Here is a 17,314-nt window from a genome sequence, read left to right as displayed (position 1 = left end):
ATGGTCTTCAGCTAACCAATTCGCCTTCACATACGATTTATCTGTTTTCATATCGTTCATAATTATAGTCCCCTTCGCCTTCTTCCTCTCTTTTCTGCCACCACACCCTCTAGCAAGTCCCTCATGATACAGTTCTTTCTTACCCATTGCCCGAACCAATTTCTCTTCCTCTTCTCAACAGCATCTTAAATTGTTCTTTTCTCTCCCATCATTTCTAACACTTTCTAATTTGGTTTCCGCTCGACCCAGCTAAATACTTTATCTTTGACATTACCTCAAAAGAAAAAGTCGATTGGGGTGAAGAGTCTTTCTGCATTCAACATAGCATCGCAGAATTGCAATTGGCTAGGTATCTGGATCATCCTTCTAATAATCCATCTACTAATCTTAGCCGAGATATTTTAAAACCTAAACATTGCATCAAACGCCCTAAAAATCATTGATAAATGCCTAATTCATGAGAAGCTGTCTTCTTTGATTTTTTTTTTTTTTTTTTTTTTTTTTTGGAGGGTGGGAGCTTTCGATAAATGCAAAAGCAACTAACAATTCATTCTCCTGAGCACTATCACTGACCGGTCGAACACTCTTTGACGTAGTACAGATGGAGTCAGTTTCATCAAGTTTATTGTGTAATCTGTAAATTGTTAAAATCTGCTTGATAGAGGTGTATCAAATTCTGTAGCTCATTTTCGTAGAACCTTTTCAGCATTTTCTGTCTTCTAGTATTGTTCGATATCCACTTCCGTTGGTCTATGGTTAAATTACCAGCCATGATTATCGAAAAAATAATAAATAAGAAAAATAACAATAAATTATAATAAATGATATATCTATTTTTGCACCCTCTGTATATTGTTCACGGGAACACGAGGACTCAGTGGTAGAGCGCTTACCTCTGGTTGCGTGAGGTCCTTAGTTCAATCTCCGGGCAAATAAGTTTGTGGTGGACAATATCATGTCCGTGGTTTTTTCGGCGTACTCCCGTTTCCTCCCACTTTTTCATTTTATCAATTATTTCACTATTATTCACTTGCTTTAATCATCGTCTCCCTTAGCACCGGGCATAATCATGGGACGATAAACTCGAAAATCAAAGATATTGTTCATGGTTTCCTATCGGTAAAACTCACTCCAAACAATGAGACAGATACTCTTAAGGCACATACTACTTATAAACCAAGAACAAAAACGAATGTCCACATTCCACTAAAGACTGTGAATAACTTTGGAACGAGTCCAGTATTTTTTTTTTTCTTTGATATTATGATAACGTAATGGTCTTTGCAGTACTAAAAATTGCATGCCAATTGATTGATTCACTGAAAACCATTGACGGAAAGTATGAGTGTTGTGTACTGAATTTACTGCTAATTGGACGATAACAAGAAAGCATGTTCGAAAGATTCAGAGCATAATGGAAAAAGAGGTAATTATGTTTTCTATCTGCAGGTTAGAACTGTATGCGAAACAAGAAGAATTCGAGCCATCCGCCTTGTCGTTCGTTGCTGTCTTCAATCTCAATTTATGGCTTGCCTTTGGAGCATCAGTGATCTTTCTTATCATCAGCCTTCGTCTCTTCCTAAGAGCAGAATTGAGACATAGCACTTGGTCAGATACTTGCTTCAACGTGTTTGTATCTGTGATGTGTAATCAAGGTAAGATGACGCACAGAGCTGTTAATGAAAATGTGTTTGCTGATTTAGAAATAAGAAATCATACCGTGCAGGGCCATAGCTTGTGAGGGGCAGGAGGGGCAACTGACCCTCCAGGGAAGCTTCCCGCCGTTGGAAGGGGGCAACTTAAAGACAAAATTTTCTTATTCCATATACGATACGAACATGAAACTATATTGAAACATTAACAGATTCTCTACAATACATAAACAAAACAGCACACAAAAGGTAAATAAAACAAAAATGAGTCGTGGGTCCATTTCAGTAAAAAAAAAAAAAGTCTACTATTAGGGGCCCTAGAAATAATATTTATTCGTATGGCTTTGAGATTTGTGAATATTGTCGCCTTAATTAATTTTTCATGTATGGAAGGGGCCCTGGGGCGTAACTAATGGCCCCACAGACCTCGCGTGCGGGAGGGCCCACAGTCTCCGAGAGGCCCATAAAACTAAGAGAAAGATGGACAGAGGGGGCCCTAGAATTAGCAAAACAACTTTTTATATGGGCCCAAATACGCGTATTAATGCTTACCCTCCCCCCCAGAAAAAATCTAAGTTACGGCGCCTCATATTTGCCATTAGGACTGTGGGATATTCGGATTTAAATATCAATCATTGATATCGATAGAACGACAAAACTTAATAGATGTATTGAAATATCATAAACCTCTGAAATATTGAATATCAAAGTATTGAAAATATCAAAGTATATATCGAATATCGAACCATTGAGCGTCAAAATATCAAATATATGAAAATATCGTTATATCGATCAGTAAGATTTTGATATCGATATTTCGATATTTTAAAATATTGACAGATTGTTATATCGAAATATCAGACTGTGTCACATGTAAGAAACCAAGCAATCCCTTGTCCTTTAATAAACAAGTGTCAGATGTCGCTAGGTTCGCAAAACTTAAAAGTTTACAAATGTTTCCTGTAAGTCGTAGAATATTATAAGATGGAAATATCACTCGTTTGATTTATCTGTGCATGCGGCAAAAACTCCGAATTAATTTCCTTGTTTGCAAGAGACGTCAGTGAAATGGCAGGAGTACCAGAGGTACTGGTTTTACTTGATATTTCTTTCATATTGTAAAAATACTCTGCTAGGACAGTAGATAGAGAAATTAGCACATGGAATTTTGGACTTTTAAAAAAGTAATCTTTCATTATAAAAAAAAAATGTTATATATAAATATAGCACAAATTACTATAATTAAGGTTTGAAGACCAATACAAAGCTTTTTTTTTTTTTTTTTTTTTTTTTTTTTTTTTTTTTTTTGTAGATTTTGGTTTGGTAAATGGATGGTCTCTAGGTTCGGGCAGCCAAAGGTAGGATATTTCAGAGCTCTAGCCAAGTTAAGGAGTGTGGTAAAAAGAAAGAAAAAAAAACCTACAAAGCTTTAGGCTTAGATAGACTTTTAAGTGCTTTAGATAAGAAGAAACCCCATCAGGAAGTCGCGGTCGGAAAGAGGGATTGCCGCCGTCGACGGTGGCGGGCCGTCGGAGGCAGCCGGCACCCATCCGCGGCGGCACGACGATCTACTTGTTCAAAGTTGCCGACCTTTCGGCAAGCGGTCGAAAATCGTCAAGTAAAATTCCCTTTGCCGACTGTTGCCGACCGTCAGAGCCGGCAAAACAATCGGAAAGGCCTCTTTCCGACCCTCTGCCGACTCTTTATGCCGGCCTCTTTTCGACGGCGGCGCCGGCGCATTTACTGCGCCTTTACTGTTGTTTGCCGACTGCTCGGCAAGACAACTCTCCGACGGCGGTGCCGGCGCATTTAATGCTCATTTCCGGCTGTTTGCCGACCGCTCGCCAAGGCAACTATTCGTCGCGGTCGAAAATCGCGCTGAAAGATGCCGGCGTCCGGCGCCGGCAATCCAACCGCGGCATCTGGTCGGCATGGACAAATTGTCCGACTATAGGCGGCAGAATCCTGATGGGGAAGAGTGGTTGAGGTTTTACAGAGCTCTAGGCAAGCTAAGTGGGCAAGAAACCTTAGAGCTTTAGAAAGTTAAGAGGCCTGGGTTGGGTGAATCTTTTAGAGCTTTAGAAAAGCTAAAAGAAAGAAGTTAACCAGTTAAAACTGTTGCCGTTTGAGAAAGAAGAAAAACATTGGTTTTGTTTACAAACATGTGTAAAATACAATATAACAATATGCAGTTTTTCAAGAAAACCAAAAGGATATGCTGAACCGAATCAGATTTAATGAAAGCAGTCGCGTATCTTAAGTCGTTTTGCACTAAATATATATATATATATATATATATATATATATATATATATATATATATATATATATATATATATATATATATATATAAGAAAATGCACTGACCATGCATCACCGACTGAAATATTCATCGCATGGGCGGATAAACTTTAATATGCTCTTGCGACATCACGGTGAGTACTGTATTTTATTTCAATGCACGACGTGAACCGAATTCCAGGGGACGCAGATAACAAAGCTTCATTCTTTTCAGTTTTCTTTAGTCATACGGATTTGAAATAGGGATGCGCACGAGTCGAGACACACTTTGTAAAATTTGAGACGAGTCGAGACAAACGTATTTCTCGACTCGAATTTTCGAGTCGAAACACGAGTCGAGTCGAGACAGCTCGTAAAAATCTCGACTCGACTCGAATGTCTCGAAGATCTTTCTATAATTTTTAATATTATTTTGAAGAAAGTACTCATTCAAAAACACTCGGCACGAGAATTTCGGATACTGCAGAACTTGTCAGGTGTTCGAGGAGTGCTGTGGTGAGTGTCTTCAACAGGTGGCGAAACCAAGGGGAAACGACGTCCAAACGTCGAGGTGTTGGGCGCCCTCCACCTCATTACATATGTCGGACCGGACGTTGTAGGCTGAGCAGACTGGTAAAACAGGACCAGGACAGGCAGCGAACTGCGTCGGAACTAACATCAGAGTTTAATGCTGGGCCAAGTACAAGTGTGTCTGAACTAGTGTTGTAAAATTTCCGGAAATTTTGAACCTGTTGGTAAAAAGACATTTTTTTTCGATTTCTTTCGATTTCGCGGTGGCTCACTGGTAGAGCGTTCACCTCCGGTGCTTGGGGTCCCTGATTCGATCCCAGCTCGCGCCGTGTGGATTTTGTGGTGGACAAACACCGTGCTCATGGGTTTTCTCGGGGTTTTCCCGTTTCCTCCCACTTTTTTCATTCCACCATTTCACTCATTTCTCATTATCACCGTCTCCTTTAGCCTAACCGGCACAATCATGGGACGTTAAACTTAAAGATTTCATTTCATTTTTCTTTAAACAACTCTACATTCGTTGAAAATGTTTAGTAGACCTATTTTTCTGTTGTTCTTAAAAATATGTATAAAAATAAAAATATGCTTATCAGAACAAAATTCAAAATACATTTAAAAATATTTTCCGGTATTAGATTCTAATTATATTTATCTCTTCCGCTTAATTATATTTATCTCTTCACGGGCCCCATGAAACCTTCTCGCGACCCCCAGGTTGAGAAACCATGGTATAAAGGACTTATCAATAGCCAGCTATATCTGTCTCCGGAAAGCCGGAAGACAAGGGAACATCGCTAAACCTGATTGCGCTTCTCTCTTTTCCACCATTAATGTTTACTCAAAATATTAGGCTCTCGTATGTGAACAATGTAATGTTTATTACGTTTATTTTGATTTAAATTTTCGATTTAACGTTCAAAACGGTTACATGCGCAGCTTACGGGCTCGTGTACATTATGTTCAATGGAGCTCGCATTCCTATTCCTGTTGAGGCTCAATAAACAAGAAAAATAGTATATTAGTATCAGTCAGGGCCGGATTTAGCATTTTGGCGCCCCTAGGCCCAATAATTTTTTCCGCCCCCTAGTCTGGTTAAAGTTACTTTCCTAAAAACCTTTATTAAAAAATTATATCAGGCCTATATGTTAATTCCTTAAACACCACTCCACGATGCAATTTTATCATTGTAAGTTTTTTGAGGAATTTACTTGGTTCTGGGCTTAACAAAATACCGTTAATGTATTAACAAAAGGTTGGTGAATAACTTTGGTTTTGTTCAATTTAGCCAAATAAATAAATAAAAAAAAAACTCTCTAATACATTATAAAATAGTTTTAATCACAGAAACACAGCTTACATGAAGTATTTTGATAACGTGACACAAAAACTGGTTTTTAAAGTAAAACTAGATATTTTGTATGTACAAATAGTAAATTGTACTAGTATAAAAAATGACATTTTTGAGATCAATGTTGTAACGAAGTTGATGCATAATGTTAAAAAATAGTTTAACTTTACCAACAATTATTTATTCCAATGAACTTCACAATCAGAATGCTTTATTAGCCTGATTTTTTAAAATCAATTCAAAAAATGTTAAATTATTTTTATTTCTAGACATTTTTAATTTTTTTTCTCTCGGCCGTGCGCCCCCTGGGAGCTTGCGCCCACAGGCACGGGCCTACCGGGCCTATTGGGAAATCCGGCCCTGGTATCAGTAGTCGAATATAACATTATACGCAAAAAGGCAAAGAATTGTTGTCATGTAGCTAAACAGATAAGTCATTTTCTTTAAGTCGATAAATCCATGTATTTCTGCTTTTAAACTATAGTCACAATAAGTTAGATCTATTAATAAACACTATAATATATAAGATTATAACATGAGAGCACGATAGGTCGAAGATAGAAAGTTCATCTCTGGTGCAAGGATCCCCGATTCGATCCCAGATTATGCGAGTTTGTGATGGGCATTATCTTGTCTATATACTTTTTCGGAGTTCTCCCGTTTTCTCCCACATTCTCATCCCATCATTTTTTCATGATCTCTCACATTCATTAATGATTCATACGTCTCCTTTAGCCTACAGGACACAATAGTGGGACGTAAGTTTTAATTTCATTGCAAAAATTATGCAACAGTCAGTATTGTTCAAGGAATGAAGCAACTACTATTCGGAAGCAAGTCTTCTATCGTTTGTCTCCTTGAAAGTAATTATGAATAAACAGGCTATGAGTGGAAATGATAACAGAAATATGTAGAGCAAATAACAGTTTGTAAATTGTCAAGATTCAAGGCAAACATCTCGCGCTAACTGAACGAGAAAACAGGAAAAACCGATGTGGTGTCAGTGTTGCAAACAGTCAATTTTTAATATCATTATTATTAGTGGTAGAAGCTCATTACACACCCGTCTGAAATCTCAATAGCATTGAAAGTAGAACATTAGAAAACAGATCCCTCCCAGCTGTTCTAGTGGTTACTGCACGCGCCTTTGATACATGTGTCCCGAGTTTGATTCCCGCTGGGAGAGCCTTGAAATTGGAACGGATTACAGTGATTTGGATTCCACCTTAATCCTTTTCTGGATCGCGGGAAATACTTCTCTCCCTACTTTATTTTCAAATGTCTCTAGAAAGACTTCTTATCATGCTTTAGTGAGTGTGTTACCGAGACCGAGGTTCAACACATCGAGACTTATCCGAGACGAGATTGAAACCAAGACCGTATTTCAAAATAATTACGAGACGAGATCATGCCTAGTCTCCGTCTTGTCTTAAATATTAATAGAAATTACTGGAATTACATTTTAATCCGTTTTATATTATGTTATATGGAAGATAGTGGAACGATTGTCCTTGCATGTTTGCAGTCAAACGCGTATACGCAGGAGGAATGAGGGACGATGCCACCACTGATCACTTGATAAGGAAACATCTTTTAGTTGAATGTGCCACGACTATGCCCTTTCGGGTAAACGAGACGGATTATTAAGGCAAGTGAATGACGATAGAAGAATTTGTGAAATGAGAATGTGAAAGGAAACAGGAGTACCTTCGAGGAAACCCACGGACACGATGTTATCCACCACAAATTTACTTGACCGGGCATTGAACCAAGGACCCCATGCACCAGAGATACTTGATATGTACCTAAGTATGTTTTAAAGGGCATATAATTTGGAGTTACGGTTCAATATATTTTATTCTCTCTGCAGTAAATTAAATGAATTAAATACGATGTTGCTACAATATTCCGGCATTTAATTTACTAAAGCAGACTATAAACCTTTAACTTCCCAACATTTTTTTTTTTCACAGTTTAGGAATTCTCCTGGGAAAGACATATTTAAAATTTTATTATTGTTCTTTTACTGCAATTGTTCGTATAAGTAATGGTACCTGTACATGCTAAGTTTGTTCTGAAATTGAGGATAAACTATTAAGATTAGAAGAGAGTAAAAACAGGAGTTTCAGAATAGGAAATGGCAAGATCATGGATAGAGGAGATCAGATTAAACCTCAGAATTGGTTAGAACTCAGATATAAAAGTAATGTAAATTGATTGGTTAGTTAGACTGAAATTCAGTGCCAAGGATATTTGAGAGATGAACCTATAGTTTATGATGAAATTTGAACCATCGTAATATGTTTAAATTTTTTAATGCTCTCCCACTGGGAGTCGAACCTGAGACCCCGTGCACCAAAAACGCGTTAGCTAGCCAGTAGACCATAAAGTAATATAAAATATTGAAGTTAATTGATTAAAATTTAATACCCCTTTTCGGTCAGCACTGAGGATATTTAATACAAAATCTAATGCTTAAAATAGTGGTTTCCAATCTTTTTTGACTGAAACTATGCTGAATTCTGATGACAGCACGATACACTTGGTTTGATTTTTTATTAATAATAATATACATCATAATGGTGTAAGCCTATAGATTCTATAAAGTAATGACTATGGTAGTACTGAGCATTGATGCTGCTGTTGGAAACGCTGACTGGCATTGTTTTCTCAAAATTGCTTTTAACTCATTATTAATTGCTTCTTATAAATTCTAAAATTTCGCGACAAACTATGGGACTGCGCGTTACACTGATTGGGAACCACTGACTTAAAGGGAGATTTGAATCATTATTCGGGTCTCATTCAAGGCTTGATACGTCCAATGGGGATTGAACCTGTGAACACATGCACAAAAAGCACGACCATTAGAAACAGTTAAGAAGGCATAATCGGCACACAATACAGATAGTTGTATTGTCAAGAATGAACGAAAAACAGTAAATAGAGAAAATGTCAGGTTGTAATATATTATTTATACATTTTTAATTTCACAAATTTATTTCGAGACTATCGAGACAAGATTGCGACTTGACCCTCGAGACCGAGATCAATACGATTATTTTCGACTCGAAATGAATTCGAGACTGAGATTGTACTAAATTTAGTCTCTTCTCGTCTAGACATCATCCCTAATTTCTACATAGTCAGTGATGATTTCAGTAGATTGCTGGAAAAAATTCTCCCCCGGAGCTACAAATATCCTCTAGCGTCTCTAACATATCTCTGATCGTAGTCAACATGTGTTGCCAATATTTTCACATTACTACTTTAATACCGTGAGTATTGAAAGCCTCCCGCCCAACGGGTGAAACCTTCTGAAATCGTACTGATTAGTATTACTAGAAGTTGAAAACTATTGAAGTTCTGATTCTACACTCAGTCGATCTATTACTCATAGGTTAAGACAGTAAACGTTTCGAGAGAGTAAGGGAAACAACTTGTCTCAATGATAATGAGACCAATCCTCCAAAAGATAACTCAAATCACGATAAAATTCACAAGGTTAGACAACTTATCACGTATTTGAACAATACAATTGATGAAAGCATCTACTGTGCTGATTGTTGATGAAAGTGATATCTTCCAACGGCAGATCATCACTGTAACTAAACATGCTCTTGTAACGTGTGAAGAGAGGATATAAGATTGGTGTATAACCGATTCTAAAATTGGTTACGTAAAGAATTTTGACATTTCCGCTGGCAAGTCAAACGATCAGAAACGGGGTGAATACATTTACGGAAAAATGTAATTTGGTCCAACAAGAGATTTGATAAATACAGAAATTGTTGTAACATTCGACAATTTTTTTACTACCTAATCTTATGAAAATGCTACGGAAAATTAATATTTATACCACTATTAGCGCCGTAAGAACAAACCGCGAAGGATTACTCCCATCTCCCAATAATGAACCAGAAAGCAAAATTGAAGAAAGGTTGATTTTGAGTTTAACGTCCTTTCAGCAGCGAGGCTATAGGAGATGGGACCTACTGATTAACACGGAATCCGAACCACATGAGCTCCCGCCGGGTATCGAACCCGGCTCTCCCACAAATTGAAGAAAGGATTCCAGTTCTAATGCAAGGAGTGAATATTTCAAGAATGGAACCATTCGTTAAGTGTGCTGTCCTGTTGCTATTGCTACGTATCATGAGATTGTAGGAGGCACTAAGCTCTGCGATTAATTTCGAGACTATTATATATTTGGTCGATGTTGTCGAAAATGATGGCGTTGTATCCTATAATTCCACACTTCCCTAACAGTTGTGAACGTCTTTGTACCCTGGAAAGTATGCAGAAGATACCGGGGTTCTAATTTCGGTTAGCAAGGCACGGAGGTAATGTTGAATAAAATTCGTAGTGCTGTGCCTTCTGTGTCCCACAAAAGTAAATGAAAAAAAAAAAAAAAAACAGATATATTTGCAATATATGCAATGCCCCTCTCTGTTTTGATACATGTTTCAGAAAATTTCTTGGGAAATAAAAGTGGTTAGTAAATGTTAATTATCTCTTTAATGTTATCTATAAATTCTAACATCGTAATTAAGTTTGTTGCCATACACTGTATGTTGTCACAATAATTTTCACTAGATGCCAAATAAAAATTGCAATGTATTTCGCTTTAGAAAAAAAAAGTGCAATGTGTTTCGTTTCATACACGCATTCTGATTCTAAATATTCGTTACTGCTTCGTTTCTAGTAAACAGTGGCCTGGAAAGATTAAATTGTAGGTTAATGTCTCGCATAGCCTCGGTGCTTAAAGAGACGCTAAACCCCAATTCAAGCAACCAACTAGAAAATAGGTCAGATGATACAACAAAATGAGTTGCGGTATTGGAATGAATGAAGCGAAATCGAAGTATTGGACTTCGGCCTGAAAAGCCAGAAATAACATATTGGTAGCTAATACATTGATCACGTATCACCCAGAGTATATAAGATCTCACTGATATGGCCCTTATAGATTTTGGAACTAGTAAATTTAATTTAGCTGATTCTATATCTTATTTTGCATTAAAATATGATTATCCTTATTTGTTTTCACACAGGTTTGTCATTAGACTCATCGTACTTGGGCACAAGGCTGTCATTACTATGTACGTTATTCCTGGGTGCCATGCTCTATTGGACTTACTCATCTATGCTGGTCACTTACTTGACTTTGAAGAAAATCTATCAACCTTTCTCTTCCCTCGAAAATATGTTGCAGAAAAGACTAAAAAAATTATGTGTGCTTAATAATACGTTTCCATTGGTTATGTTACAGGTAAGTCTTATGTACTGTAGACTTTTATGCACTATGCAAAGCAATCGAACTTACATACATTGCCCTATATTCGGATATCTGCATCCGATTACATCTGGATTATGATAACTTCATCTTATCGAATGCACACATGTACTGTTTTATATTAGAACACTTAAGAAACTATTTTTAAAAAATCAAAAGTATTTACATATACAATTAGTGTAAAATCAACGAACGAATTGACGTCTTCAGCTAGTGAATTTGACTAAGTTGACACTATGTCAATCTGTAGCAAACGCGAAGGTTATTGTTATTATTATTATTATTATTATTATTATTATTATTATTATTATTATTATTATTATTATTATTATTATTATTATTTTAACCTTGCATTGAGCAAAAGTAATCATTTGCTGTGTTAAGATATGTAAACAAAATTATCACGTATGACCTGAAACGATATGAGTTTGGGTACTTGAACTCCCTCCTCCCTTGTTTAAATTATGTGTACGCTATTGGTGTCAATACTTGGTAAAACACGAAAAGAGCCGAATCAAAATCACGGCAAGCATTTCCCTAATCACCTTAACCATGCACTCAGTCCTTCAAATCTGAATAATTTAATAACTTTTTTTTTCTAAAGCTCTGCTTATATTCTGCTTTTGTTCTTTCTATTTTAATAACAAACGAATTCATAGAAGGCCTAAACATAAAGCAAATTAGCACATTAAAGAAACGAATAGCATTATTTCCGTTGTATCTCTCTTTGTTATTGCGCAATCGAGGTGTGAAAACGTCGTGAAATATGAATAGCCCTGTATAACTATGAGATATGTATATGTGAGTCAGAATTGGTGGATACTGTATCAGAGATAAGCAGGCATGGAAAATTTATAGTAAATCTGGTCGGTAGTAGACGAAAATTGTTGTAAAATTTTTAGTTTGTTATCGTATTATTTGTTCCTTTCTTGCAGAAAGCCAAAGAAGGATTTTTCAAGGAAGTGTGGGATAAAGCCACGGAGAAGGACTATGGACTTCGAAACGAAGAAGTTAGTTTGAAAGAGATATTTTGCAAGCGAAAGATGGCAATGCTGCTTAGTCCAGGGGGAGCTTCCGTATTGCGCCGACTGACACCATGCAAACTAACAAAATTGGGAAAGAAGTACTTCAGAACATCGGTTACAATACTTTATTCAGATTCATTCCCATATAAGCAGCTTTTTGATTTTATGTAAGTAAGTTAATAAGTGCTGAGAGGGTAGTTAGATACATTTAACTAGTTTGGAATTTATGACAAATGAGAACAAATTTAATGGGGAAATTAAAAATAAATAGGTTAATGCACTGATACTAACTCGGAAAATAATGTTCTTTTATGTGTAAGAATTCCCGAGCATTTCATTAAGAATTCCCTAAATTTTACAGTACAATTTCTACCCCAATTTAAAAACTAGATTGTTATAGAGTTGCGAATTAAAACTAAGTAAATAGTCTGTGGGTAAAGAGGAAACTATGGTGTGTTAATGGGAAAAGTGATCTATAACTATGGTAAAGATAGAACTTCTTATTAAAAACAAGTATATATATTTGTTCCCTAAAAGACGGGTATATATATATATACCCGTCTTTTAGGGAATTCCAGTTTTAAGAGGGTATGAGAGACAATTTCTGTAATGCTTTTCTCAATATATAAATATAAGCCATAAATAGGCTTACACACTTCAAATATTTTTCCATGAGGCTATTGTTCACATGAAAATAATGCCTATATCATATACATATACATCAGGTTCTATATCTCTCTATCTATCTACCTATATATCTACTGTACATATCACAGTCTACCCTATATCTATAGGGTCAAGTGGGGTAAATGTGAAACGAAAAATCATACTTTTGAGTGTACAACAAAAACTGCTTGAGTTAGAGACATGAAAAAATACCATTATATACGTTACAAAAATGTCTTTGAAAATAACTCAGGTGTTTTTCGTTATCACATTTACTTTTTGTGGAGAAAATGAAAACACGTGTTTCAAAATAGCCTCTGCATTTGGAACTATTGTGAAATACCCGCATAACTTACAGGATGAATGGCTCAGTTATTCTCTATCAAAAATTAAATGAATAAAAACTCGTTTATTTATTTTGTACTTACTTTGTCAGTAATAATTTTGCAAGTGATGATGCAAAGCAGGCTTGGAGTTAGGAAAAATTACTTTCATGTTCTGTCTTCACCGAAAATTCCTGTTTCCATGAAAAGCTGCATATTTATGCAGAAAATATCAATTATAAAATGTCATGCCTTTTTCGTGATTGAATATGATCCCATTAAATGCAGAAAAATAAAAAGAAGATGAACTTTTTCACAGCTTGCACTGAACAATGAACGTAGACACACTTCTGTTACATATCAAAAGTTTCAAGGTTACCTACCACGTTCTAATTGGAATACCTACAAACAGTTCTAGATTTTACACTTCTAACACATCAACAGTCTTTGCAAAACGGTACTTATATCTATCACCAGACACTACCATTGCGGGAGTAGGCAAAATGCCAATGATATTCAACTCTTTAATCATTGGCGTCTCTGGCATGTAAAATTTGGGGGGGGGGACATCAAAGGAAATGATCTAACTGCTAGTATCTCAGTGAAATTTTAGATTGTGTCACTTCAAAATATTGGGGGGACGCGTCCCCCCCGTCCCCTCCCCCGCCAGAGACGCCCATGTCTTTAATGAATGAAATGTCAGTGTCGAAAGGTTTAAATGTTTTCTTCAAATTCATCATGAGGTAGGACTCTTAATATGGCCCAAAAGTAGGTATACAGACCAGAATCTATCAAGTATTTTAATTTATTTAGATAATGCTTTTATTTACTTCGGTCTCTTCGAAGCTTCAGGTATAAGTGAAAAGAAATTAAGAACAGACAATGAAGAAACTAAGTTAATACCTGTGTGGAAAATAATTAAATGATATAAAATGCCATGAGCCGATCAGTACGGAACTGTATACCTACTTTTGGGCCACCCTGTACTGTCACAATATAACGATATATGGTACTATTTCGGCGACCTCCTTTAAAATTTGAAAGAACAGACTCCTGGTCAAATGTATTCTGTTTCAGGGGCCTTTATTTCGACGAAATCGTCAGGTTGTGGGTCATCCAAATTAGGGATGCGCACGAGACGAGTCGAGACAGGATTTTCCTGACAAAATTCGAGTCGAGACACGGCTCTTCCAATAGAGAAATATACATTTTTCGAGTCGAGACATCACTTTTATAGCACATTTTCGAGACGAGACAGTCACAAATCTTGTCTCGTGCGTATCCCTAATCCAAATCTTCATCATCAGAAGATGTCAGGTAAGCAAACATTCATCAGCAAGCTTCAGCAAGACATTCTGCGTCGCTGCTCGAAATCACGAGTCTTCTATTGTTTATTCTTGATTGCTCTACAACATAGTAGCACTGAAACATTATAGTTAGCATGGAGGCCTTCATATGTGTATAAATGTTATCACATTTCGTAATAGCCCCACGCAGTGTTTCTTAATAGTCCCTTGAATTTTGACCCATATTGCCCCTCCACCATGCATCATTTCACTCATTACTTACATGATCTGAAAAACCCAGAACATCCTCTACAAGAATATATATTTAGTTAGTTAATGAAGCATTTGATATATATAAGATATAAGAAAAGTTTTGCGAGAAAAATATACGTTTTTTCATTGAAAAACGGATGCTTTCAAATTATTTTTTTTTGTCTCAAAAACTGTCCTACTTCAGATATATGTAATAGATATAGCAATCAATTTACTGCCTTCTCATATTTTTATGAGACTTCAAAGTCACAGAGTTCTATTAAAAACAGGGATGTTTCACAATAGCCCCACTTTTCTGTGTTTCATAATTACCCCACTTGACCCTATAGTATATGTATATTACAGAGAACTATTGAGGTGTTGAGAAGTGACAAGATTTTATTTTTTTTTTTTTTATGTGTATTACAAATGTCGGATTATAATTACTTTTCGATCGGCCCTCGTAGAACATTAGCTTTCTTTCCTGCTTAGGCCTTGCTCTTTTTATTGCCACTGGAAAACATATTTAAAAGATAATTTGTTCTTAAATGTGTTCATAATAATTAGGATAAATTTTATATAGTAAGTTTTAATCACTGGTGAATGTAATTTTTCTCTCTAAAAAGAAATGCATTAAGATTTGTTGAAAGGGAAGCGAACACCACTTAATGCAGTTGAGAAAGCAGAGGAAAGATCTCATTTGCGGAAGCTGAAAAAGAAATATGATGTGTATGACATTTTAAAATGAAATATTTCCTGCTCTCATAACAAAAGTCGTCACACAATGATGAATATTCCGCTTTTCATTTATTATTATTATTTTTATGTACGGTGCATGCGTAAATAAGAATAACGTTAAAAAAAAAGAAAGATGCTCTTTTTCTTATTCGAAGACAAGAGAATTGTTCAGCCATTCGTTACAAGATGCAAAAAGAAGAATTTCTTTTCTTGGTGGTTATATTCACACAATTAACTCTAGAAGTAACTTTCAGAGTGAAACGAGCAAAAAGAAAGTCAATTTGTTCCCATCTTTTGTATACGTTTCTTATATAAATCCCCTATACCTGTCTTACCCACTAAAAAGTAAACAGAGATGTACAGCCCTTATTGAGTACAACACTTAGTCAGGAACCTGGTTTCTTAATATTATAAGTAGAAAGAGTGTTCAATAAGTTATGCACAGATGGTTATAATATCGTTATTAGTTGCAATATGATGATGAAATTTTAAGTGAACATACTTTGATCCTTTCGCTACAAGACCATGTCACCAATCTCCATCTGCTGTGACGTATCTCGTCCAACATTCTTTCCATGCCTTGAATGCACTTTAGTAGAATTTAGGTGGCTTACTTTTACACCATTTTTTCATACAAGAAATGAGAGCCTTGTCACTGTCGATCCCTCGCAGATGGGCTTTCAGACGACTAAACAGGAAGAAATCCAAAGGAGCCAAGCTCGGACTATAGGGAGGCTGAGAAAGTACTTCCCATCCCATTTTAATGATTTTGTGCTGTATCATCATGGTTGCGTGAAGCTTGGCATTGTCCATGTTGGACTTCCATTACCTTACCGTGGAACTCCAACATGACAACTCCAAGTTTGGTCTGGACAGCACGTGACAAAGAATAGCCTCTTTGTTAATTGTGGAGCCGTGTTCCAAGAAGTGTTAAAAAAAAAAATGACACCGCAATGATCCTAGAAAAAGGAGGTCATAATTTTCTGCCCTGATCTGAAAAGTCTAGCTTTTTTCCTTGGTCGAGGAGAACCGCTGCAATCAATGTTGGTCCAATGCGTGATCCCCATAAACCGGAAGCAACTTCTTATGAATTGATATGGCTGATTCATCACCGGTTTTGAACAGGTATTTCATTACTGACCGTTGTCGGGTCCTGATCTTACTTCAATGTCCATTGTGGCTTACATGTGAACAACAGGAAACAACAATTATTACCATTTTGAAACCAAAGGATGAAAGTATATTCACGTAAAATTGCATCATCATATTGCAAGTAATAAAAATATTATACCCATCTGTGCAATACTTATTGAACGTCCTTTGTAGAATACAGAACTACTTATGTCTAAGAAATTCAATATTATTAACGTTTAACGAAAAAAAAACTCCTTAGGTAAGACACATACCGATCGATAGATCTTGAGTTAAACAAAATGACACGGATGAGTTTAAATGCTCATGCGTAGTTTTCGAGAAACTGGAGAATAAACGATTTATTCCTATAAACCTAAAAATAGATGCTGTACGAGAACCATTCGACTTATTGACGTAAAACTGATACTTAAATACATTCTCATTAAGCTCTTCATTATAACACTAGGAAAACGACAATACCTCGTATTTAGTTAATGAGATATAGCCTAAATTTGTGATTAAGTGCAAAATTTTATTTTACGTTGAACTAAAACAATCGTATTGTCCAAATATAAGACGTCGACTGGCCATATCAAACTGAACAAAATACAAGGTGTGATCAAAAAATACGGTGAATGTAGTTGCACAGTGCCATCTATCGGTGTTGTATCTATTTCAACTAGTCAGCTCGGTAGCATAAACCTTTGGTACAGACAGTGTCGAGTTTGAACGAGTTGTGACATGTTAGGTGGCTTCCAGAGTCAGAAGAGTGAGTATGTGTTA

General features: G+C 36.2%; 1 protein-coding gene across 1 annotated transcript in view; it reads left to right on the top strand.

Annotated features, from left to right (window-relative positions):
• Positions 1-17,314, top strand: part of LOC145690087 (uncharacterized) — a 67,780-nt gene that overhangs the window by 41,491 nt on the left and 8,975 nt on the right. Inside the window, exons 3-5 of the mRNA XM_081764627.1 lie at positions 1,450-1,655; positions 10,866-11,083; positions 12,043-12,299. Of these exons, the coding sequence (XP_081620753.1) occupies positions 1,450-1,655; positions 10,866-11,083; positions 12,043-12,299 (681 nt within the window). The remainder of the gene's footprint in view (positions 1-1,449; positions 1,656-10,865; positions 11,084-12,042; positions 12,300-17,314) is intronic.

The sequence above is a fragment of the Thermobia domestica genome, chromosome 7, assembly GCF_964235325.1.
Source record: "Thermobia domestica chromosome 7, izTheDome1.hap1.1, whole genome shotgun sequence".
NCBI lineage: Eukaryota > Metazoa > Arthropoda > Insecta > Zygentoma > Lepismatidae > Thermobia > Thermobia domestica.
Note: the sequence above shows the minus strand (reverse complement) of the source record. Positions and strands in the feature narration are given on the sequence as shown.